Source organism: Oratosquilla oratoria, chromosome 8 (assembly GCF_046742065.1).
Source record: "Oratosquilla oratoria isolate Oo_2021 chromosome 8, ASM4674206v1, whole genome shotgun sequence".
Taxonomy (NCBI): domain Eukaryota; kingdom Metazoa; phylum Arthropoda; class Malacostraca; order Stomatopoda; family Squillidae; genus Oratosquilla; species Oratosquilla oratoria.
In genome coordinates, this window is record NC_134784.1 from 74598080 (window position 1) to 74608004 (window position 9925).

Sequence of the window (9925 nt, forward strand, 5' to 3'; positions counted from 1 at the left end):
TCACTAACGTCATAATGAAATATATAAATATATTATACCTATTATTATTCCCACATTGAATTTTGCTGGATATTATTTTTATATGTATAACCAATGTTTATGTAAAAATCTAAATTTGGACCATCTCCAAACGTATATGAAGCTCAGTTGACTCCCTGCTCTGGTAGTGTGCGTAAACTGAGATGGCTGCAAACAGGGTGGGAGTGCTCTCGGGAACTTTCGGCAATATTTGCCGACAGGTGGCTGTAAGTCATATATTTTGTATTGGTGTTAAGTGTAGATGTTATAGTGGATAGAGGAGGATCTGTGATATTTAATTCAAAACAATATGTAGAACATACGTAATGTCTGATCAGCTGAGCACCCGAAGTATCAGTATGTGAAGTCGTGTTTTTTTTTTTTTTTTTTTTTTTTTTTTTTTTTTTTTTAAGTTTATATTTGACCATGTATTATTGTGCCAACTTTAATTGGAATTGGAAACCTGTAAAATGGTGATGTGGATATGTTATATATTTATTGTTAGTGCCCAATCCACAGCGCTAACTTACGCAAGTGATTGACCCAATATTTACCAGTTAAAACTAACATTTCACAAAAAATATCGTAATTTTGTGAATATGAACAAAACAAGCCAATAGGAGAATCATTGAAAGTTGTAATATCGAGTGACATTGTATTAAGAAATCGCTAAGTTTGTTCTGATTATTGGTTACGAAACAATTTCAGTCTTCATTCAGACAACCGAGATGGAATTTCGGACTATTTTTAGTATCATGTGAAATAGCAACGTGGATTCTGTGGGTTATGTGCGTTTTTTACATGAGGAAAATAACAAACATGTATATAGCCTCTTGAACAGTCAATATTGGGTCCTTGTATTACCTGTGTAAATTAGGGTTAAGGTCAGGTGACAGGAGACAGGTACATTTTGCTAGTAATGGAATCGTACAAGTTTTTTAGGCCATGGGCTGTAACATTACATGGAAAACCATACTTGGATAACTAAAAGAAAGGGTTAGAAATTGTGTAATATACCTGTTATAGATATGACCTGCATTTCATTGTTTCATATGATACTATTCCCTTTAAGTTTAATATGATACTATGCACCCAGAACTAACGCTGACACTAGCCACTCCCCCTCTTTCACAGATCTCCATAAGTGAAGAAATACAGTTTCCATATGGATGTAGAAATACTTTAACTAGCTTTGAAGGCAATGCCCTAAGCAGAATAATATACACATTCAAATCTAAGTATGATTGATATGGAGCAAGTTGGAACTATACATGACCCTATGAGCATTTTTACTTGCCAAAATATTACTTTGAAGGCAATAACCTAAGAGGAACGATACATCAATTCAAATGTAAAAATTATTGATATTGATCAAGTTGAAACCATTCATGACTCTATAAGCATTTCTCCTTTCCAAAGTATTACATTTAGGTACATAGTTGTAGGACACTCCCTACTTTGTAACGTGTGACGTACTTCCCCCATTATGCATCATTCTTTTACAATTGCAAGTTGATCTTAACTGAAAGTAGAATTTTTATTATTTTAATGTCTGCCACTTTCCTTAAATCAAGGTGAAAGTGCTGTTTAACAGGAAAGATACAAAACCTTTCTTTGTTACCAATATAGGTCTCTCTTCTACCTATTCATCACAGGGCACCCCCATCCCACTGTCTAGCATAGAACCCCCCATTTACCCAGTTCAATGTGATACAAGCACAAACCACCAAGTTCATTCCTTCTGTATGGGGTTTACCTTTAAGGTGAATATGCCTCTCTTGGAAAAGGTGGTGGTGAGGAGCCTATACTAGGAGGCACCTAGAATTGGTTGAAGAAGTCACCTTTGCCCTATGGGCTTAGACTGTTGAGGCAGGTAATAGTCACTGCTGGGAATCGGAGAGAAGTGCGGGATTCGAACCCATAACTAAGCAAATGGGAGATCAATATGTGTCTGATTAAGACTGATTAAGCCAGTAGCAATGGAAATACAGTGTTAGGTAGTGGAAGAGTTAGAGGCACTTTGTTTTAAGGTTGTCTACTGCCTTTATCTGCTGGTTTCATTGATGTGGAATGCACATGAATGTCAAAATTCAGTATTAGATGGGTTAAAGTATACAGAACATGGGTGTTTATACTTGTCCACATTGATCTATAGTATTATTGTTAGATTTGTAGTGTAGTTAACTGTTATCATAGCTAAATCAACCTATCAAAATAAAATTAACTAATAATGAAAAAACCCGTTCATTGAGAGAAGAAACAACTTAGAATTGGTGTTAGGTATATGTGGCTGTAAGGTCATGGTTTATCAAAATAAACACCTGAATGTGAGGACGGAGCCTTCATTAGAATATTTTTGCTCGTTACAACCTTGTACTTGAAAATTTTCAAGTACATGTACTTAAAAAAGCTGTAACAGGCAAGATTTCATACTAACCAAGGTTCGGTCCTCACATTTAGGCGTTTATTTTGATAGACTTGTTGGCAACTGCCACTTTCATACAAACAGGTCATGGTTGACATTGCTGTTGAGGTATGTCAAGGTTTGTGTGATCATAGGAGTTCAGCTAAAAGTATTGTAAATTTTAACCATTAAAACCATTCCAAATTATAGACATTTGGATAGCAAGGTTATTCGCCTTGTATTCTTTAACCTGTATTACTGTTAGATTAAGTTTACATAATTTGAAAGTCTTTCATGATTTGACATTGAGCTTTTATTGATCCAGACATTTTATAGTCATCTTTTTCCATTTAGTTTCCCCATCCGATTTAATAATTGTCTGAGGCCATGTTTTTTAGTTATGTATGGGAGTGAAGTATGTGGGGATGAAATGGGTGGGAGTGGATTTGTGCCTTTGACTTTGGCTATTCATTGTAAGGGGGAAAAGGCCCTTGGTAGATGTATGTATGATATAATTTCTGGGAGATTCTCAATCTTTATAGTGTTCATCATGAATATGGGCTTCAGTGTTTATCTTGAGGTTTTTACACTCCAGACACTAATGTAGTGGGTGTGATTAGTGAAATGTGCAGATAAATTACTTAATTATTAAAGTAAAGGCATTCAAAGCATTTCTAAAGGTAGATTGGTAGCCCTTTACTGGTAAATGACTACTAGAGAGATTCCTCTTTATACTTCCTCTCTTACTTATGCCTCATTTTCTCCCCTTTTTTGCTGCACCCCTCTTCTTTTTCAGTGGTCTTGGCCTTTTGAACACTTGTAAGTGTTAGTAAGCTGTAGTAAACAAAAAAGGAAGCAAAGAAAAAACATGCCATGTTGTGGTAGGAACTGATGCACTCCCCCCCCCCCCTCTCTCTCTCTCTCTCACACAAACACAAAACAAGAATTTAAAATAAATTTGATCTTGCGAGATACAAAAATGGGTCACCACAAGCATAGCTCCCCTTCCCATATAATACATACACATACATATACCAAGGCTTTTTCCCCCTTACAAGGGAGGTAGCCAAAAAGGCATAAAATCATTCCCACACATTCCATCCCTGAATACACTCCACACCCCTCCACCCTCCCATATAATACGACTAGGTAAATGCACACACACACACATGGAAAGAAAATCAAGAAAGACAATTATAAAAGAGACCTGAAAAAGAACAGCTTTCCCCACAGGATAATAGATGTTTGGAACAAGTTAAATGAAAATGTGGTGTGTGCAAAAACTATACAGGAATTTAAAAACAGGCTAGATAAAACGAGATAAGACGGGACACCATGAGCATAGCTCACCTTCCTGTAAAATATATCTAGGTAAATACATGCACACACCAGAGTTGCTGTCAAATACAATATCTAAAAGAACAAAGGCTGTAGTCAAAACAATAACAAGCTAAATATATGTAGTCTTGTGTTCTGATGCCAGGGTTGTCAGAATGAGATATTTATATTGAAATGATAATTAAAGGAAAAATCACCATATTAGTTTTAAAGACTGGAACATTGTTACCAACACTTCAAACTATTTTTCAGCAAGTTTTAATTTTTTCTTTTTATAATTTTTCATTTTTTACCTCTATAAAGTGGACCAACATGCTTAAGAGTATCTGTAAACTTCTAATGTATTAGAAATATTAGCAGTATATATGCACATTTTTCATGGATGTGAAAGCCTACCACAGGTACCTAAAGGACAAGAACGTGTCGGTAAATTTCATGCTCGTTATTTCAGGTACGCAGCCAAAGCACTGCTGCGGCAACAGCAGCAGCACCTGTCCCAGAAAAGAGAATAAAGAAGTTTGCCGTGTATCGTTGGGATCCTGAGAAGCAAGGAGACAAACCACATATGCAGACCTATGATGTTGATCTGAATACGTGAGCATACCCAGGATGCCTGATTTTCATTGTTTTGAGTACCCAATAATCATGAGCTTTATCTGAATAATGTTGTATTCAGTATAGATATTGGGATCCATTTCAGCTTGCATTATTTTTTCTTTGCAGTTGTGGTCCAATGGTATTGGATGCTTTATTGAAAATAAAGAACGAGATTGACCCTTCGTTAACCTTCCGACGATCATGCCGAGAGGGTATCTGTGGTTCATGCTCAATGAACATTGGTGGTGTAAATACCCTTGCCTGCATCAGGTAAGGTTTTTTTCTATGAAGTATGTATTAGGCTGAATATATATTGGTAAGATTTAAGGACATTTAAGATTTATAGCTGACATGAGGAAGGACTGGAGAGGACAGAAGATAGGGGTGAGTGGAGAATGATTGTGTATGGGTGATTGTGATGCATGAGGGGGACTGGGTGAGGGATTGGGGGTTGAGGGAGTATGTATGAGAAATAAATTGATGCAGCCCGAAGGTATTTCTCCCCCATCTTCTTCTTTTACAAATGAGGGGATGGAGAGTGGGGTCACCGAATTGATTAATGAAGCAGCCTTGCTGTGGATGTGCTGTGTCTTGTGGCACTGCTTCTGACCCAGGGCAGTGGACAGGATGCAGGGATGACCCATCATCCAGGAGGTGCCAAGATAAGAGAGAGGGGAGTGGAGTATGTATGGAATGGGTGGGAGTGGTTTCTATGCCTTTGTTTTTTTGGCTACCTCCCATGTAAGGGGGAAGAAAGACTTTGGTATATGTATGTATATATGTATCACCATACAAATTGTTCGAGGCCCTGCAACTCTTCACCTCATCTCCCAATTAAGGAAATGGAGGCAGAACCATAATGCGAAACTTTAGGACTGAACATCTGGAAGAGGAAGGCTAGCTGTTGCCCCACCACTTCCACATGGTGCTTCCCAGGACCTACTACCCTGGAGTTGCCAAAAGGGAAGCTGTGACAGACTGACATTGTATTTGTCACTGTCAAACTCCCCTCCCACTATAACAGTAACTTAATTCTTCCTTTTGATACATAAAAATTCCTTTGACAATGGTGTGATGGTAGGGGCAGTGATCTCTAGAATCTCCTGATCACAATCCATAGCTGGAGGTATTTGGGATCACATGTGGTAGGAAAAGGGAGTGGAGGTAGAGGTAAATTGTAGATTGAGAGAAGTAAGTAAATGCCTTGGGGGATTAAAGAGATTGTATGAAGGGGTGATTGTGCTGATGACTTTATATGGGGTAGAGACTGAATTTAAGAGAGGCAGAGAGGAAAATTTTGAATGCATTTGAGAAGTATGGTAGGGGTTACTAGGTTGAATAGAGTGAGAAATGAAGTTAGGAGGAGAATGGAAGTGGAAAAGGAGATGGCAGATAGGGCTGATGAGAGTATTGGGATGGTTTGGACACACAAAGATTGAGTGAAGAAACATTAGAAGTGGTGTGGACAGCAAAGGTAGAGGGAGTGAATTTGAGGATACGACCAAGGATGAGGTGAATGGGTGGGGTAAAAGGGCCATTGAGCAAGAGAATAGTGTTTGTTGGAAAAGTCAGGAGATAAGGGATTAATAGAGAGCAGATGTGTATAGATGATACTGTTATGCAAGGAAAAGGTGGGTAGGGGGTGTTTATGTATGAATGATATTTTGGTGCAGCCCAAAGGGATTTGTCTCTGTCTTTTTTTCTGCATGAGGGGTTGCTGTATTGCTTCTGACCCAGGGCAGTTGGTGGAATTTAAGGATGACCCATCATCTATGAAGAGCTAAGATGAGAGGGGAAAAATGGTGGTGGAGGGGAGTAAGTACATGGCTTGGCTACCTCCCATGTAAGGGTGGAGGGAAGCTCTTGGTAAATAGTTGTATAGATAGACAATCAACATGGGTGGCAGTATAGGTCCACTTGTTGTTCCAACGGGAATAGAGGTCACTGCCGTGTGGCAGCAGGCTCTATAACTCTTTAGGAACCATCCTGCTTATCCCATGTTAGAGAATGGAAAAGGTGCCTCAACATGGCTCCCTAGCCAACCTGGGTAGACCAGTAAGGTCTATTAATCTGTTTTTTTTTTTTTTTTTTTTTCCTTTTTCTTCTTTTTTCTTTTTCTTTTTCTTTTTCTTTTTCTCTTTCTTCTTTTTCTTTTTCTTCTTCTTCTTCTTCTTCTACCTACTCCCACCCTTTCCCCCCTTATGGATAAAGGATCATCCTAATCTCCCACTCACTGCCCTGGGTCAGTAGCAATATAGCAAGACAGTACATCCACAGCAAGGCCACTTCACTCAATCGGTGATCCCCTCTCTCATGCAGAAAAAGACAAGACTGGAAGAAATTCCTTCAGGCTGTATCAAAATATCATTTGCACATAAGCACCCCCAACCCCCATTCCTCGCCTCTCTCTTCCTTGCATAACAGTAGCATCTATTCACAGTCCCTCTCCAGTAAGTTCAGGTCACCTAAAATGTGGAAAAAATAACGAAACATTGAGAATGGAGCAGCACACCTTTAAGTACTGGAATACTGCTGTTGCATCTCTGCCCCCTCCCATGGCACCGCCTAATGAACATTGATGATTCCACCCCACCTCAAGAACTCATGAATAGTTTACAGTGGTAACACTACATCAATGCTCCACCATCTACAGAAAGAAATGGCTAACTTTACCACTGTTAATACAGGAATCATTGACTGCAGCATCTACTCCATTAGTGACATTGAGTTCCCAAACTTAACCAACATTACCAGCCACCAGTTTGATCCATACTGATATAAAATGTACCCTGACATTGCTCATCCCAATTATACAACAATGAAATTGAATGGCCAACTTTCTCTTGGGCCTCACCTTTCATATGTCTGTCATCCCATACATCAAGGGCCTGATGGTGAAAATCAATAAAAAAATAAACATAACCAGATCAGTAGCTAGGTTTTGGTTTATAGAAATAATGTAATTGGTCTCCAAAGAACTCATAAGAACTATACTGAAATGTGACTCCTTGGCATGGTTCCTGAAAGTCAAAAAGACTACGTACCCTTTAAACTGTACTCTTCAGTCCTGGTATTATTTGTATGAAAGGAATGAGTGATGAAAGACTAGGAAGGTGTGGGAAGCGGAAGTGAATAGAATGAACTTCAGAGGAAGATGAAGGATGGGATAAAGAGGGGGGTATTGGATAAAAGAAGAATACCTGTCGAGTAAGGAAGGGAGAGAGCAAAAGAGATGAGTGGTGAGTTGAACAAATTGTATAGCCTGAAGGGTTATTATTATTGTCGGATTTTTGAATGGATGAAAAGCATTTGGAGTCAGATGAGGCTAGCTGTTGTCTGTCTCTGCATTGCCATTGACTCGAGCAATGTGGGAAGGGACAGAGATGACCATTTATCCATAGGGTGCTAAGGTGGGAGATGCTATAAATGGGTTTGGGGTTGTTGTAAGCATGGACATAGCTACCCTCCTTATTAGGGGGAGAATGCCCTTTGGTATTCATGTACAGTATATACAATTACTCTTTCAGGTTTTTCACCTATTTATTCTTTGATTCCAGTATCTTTCTCATTGCCAGTGAAATTTGGGTGGAGATTAATAATATATTTTTGTATCTTTCACAGCAAGATTGACACAAACCTCAATAAGGCAACCAAGATTTACCCATTACCCCACATGTATGTCATCAAGGATTTGGTGCCTGACATGAACAACTTCTATGAGCAGTACCGTTCCATTCAGCCATGGCTCCAGCGAGATGATGGGTTAAAGCCTGGTGATCAGCAGTATCTTCAGAGTGTTGATGACCGTAAGAAATTGGTAAGTTACGGGGAAGGGTCCGAGTCTATTTGAAGTCTACAAAGAATTTCTCTCATAGGGTTGGATTTGAAATTGAAATTTGCAAAACTACAAACCTGCTCTTGATTTTGGCTAGGGTTTCAATATACTGTAACTTATGCTTTATAATCTTTGGTTTACTTTGCTTCCAGGATGGGTTGTATGAGTGCATCCTGTGTGCTTGCTGTTCCACATCATGTCCTTCATATTGGTGGAACGGTGACAAGTACCTCGGTCCTGCTGTACTGATGCAAGCATATCGCTGGATCATCGACTCGCGCGATGAGCAGTCTGAGGCCCGTTTGAAGAGATTGCGTGATCCCTTCTCTGTGTACCGCTGTCATACCATCATGAACTGCACCAAGACATGTCCAAAGGTAGGAATTTGGTATCGACTAATGATGTAGTTGATATATTAAGATGTGTACATATATACTATGAAAAAATTGGCACATATACCAAGGGCATTTTTTCCCCTTACAAGGGAGATAGTCAAGGTTAAAGACATAAATGGTACTTTAATATTTTTTCTTCTTTTGTAGGGTCTAAATCCTGGTCGTGCAATTGCCGAAGTGAAAAAACTTTTGTCTGGTATTGCGAAGAAAGGCGAACCTGGTCTAGATGCAATGGGCACAAATTAAGGCAATCCATTATGAGAATAGGATTAATTTATTGAGTGTACAACTCTATTTTTGTTACTGGAGCATTATTTTGGTGGAAATTAAAGAAAATTACATAACCTTTAGTTATTGGTGTATTTTTAACCATGACATGGTGAGACAGTGATGAACACCAGTAAAAAGTGACTTTGTAATATTTCATATTTGACTGGAAATGAAAAATAATGACAAGTAAATCAATGAACTAGCTGCTCAATAAAGAAAAGAAGGTATTGGTAATGGACACAAATTTATGTGAAGTATGTCAAGAAAGATGCTGTATATTGGTTGTGTTACTACCTAAAAGCCTTTGTGTCTTGAAAACGAAGGCAGTTTGCTTGCTGTCCTTTGCAAATGCAAAAACTAGTAATGGTACATCTTAATTTTGTAAATTTGATACTTGTACATAGCTTAATTTTATTTTAAATTAGCTTTGCCTCATTCCACTCCTCAGGTTTGGAAATACGACTGTAATGGTCTTTGGTGAATAAATTCTGTACATAAATCTGATGTTATTACCCTGCTAGGCTAGGTGTAAATGGATGATACTTTGATGCAGCTTGAAGGGATTTCTCGGTTTTCTTTATTTTCGCACAAGGATGTTAGGGTTGCTGTGTAAGTGAAATGGTGCTGCTGTGGATGTATTGTCTTGCTGCATATCTTTTCTGCAATAGGGACATTAAATCCAATTTTTAAAATCCATTTAATTATTTCACAAGCGAATAGCTACAACAGGCTGTAAGGGATGGTGGAGATGGGGCATCAGAGAACTTTGCCCTGCAGCATTTAAGCATGTAAGGGCTCAGCTCCCAACACCCTACCTATTACACTCCCAAATTCTTTTTCCCCTCCAATTTAATGTCGCTTAGTGCTAGGACACCTTCATTTCTAGTCACGTACTAGCAATCTTCTCTTGGTTACCCAACCATGTACCCAATTACTAAGATATTGGCTGGGGTCTTTCTCACGGAACCCTTTGTTCCCTTGACTTAAAAGAAAATTTTACAGAGGGGTATTCCTAGGACCCCTCCCCCTGTCTCATTTAATCACTTTCTGTGATACACACAGGAATAC

The 9925-nt window shown here is 38.7% G+C and overlaps 1 protein-coding gene across 1 annotated transcript; it reads left to right on the top strand.

The window, feature by feature from the left end:
- The first annotated feature begins 121 nt into the window (after window positions 1-121).
- Window positions 122-9356, top strand: LOC143027815 (succinate dehydrogenase [ubiquinone] iron-sulfur subunit, mitochondrial-like). The gene is made up of 6 exons (XM_076189406.1): window positions 122-245; window positions 4212-4354; window positions 4484-4627; window positions 7979-8174; window positions 8345-8569; window positions 8735-9356. The coding sequence occupies exons 1-6, from the start codon at window positions 183-185 to the stop codon at window positions 8831-8833; spliced, it is 870 nt and encodes a 289-aa protein (XP_076045521.1). The 5' UTR covers window positions 122-182; the 3' UTR covers window positions 8834-9356.
- Window positions 9357-9925: the final 569 nt, after the last annotated feature.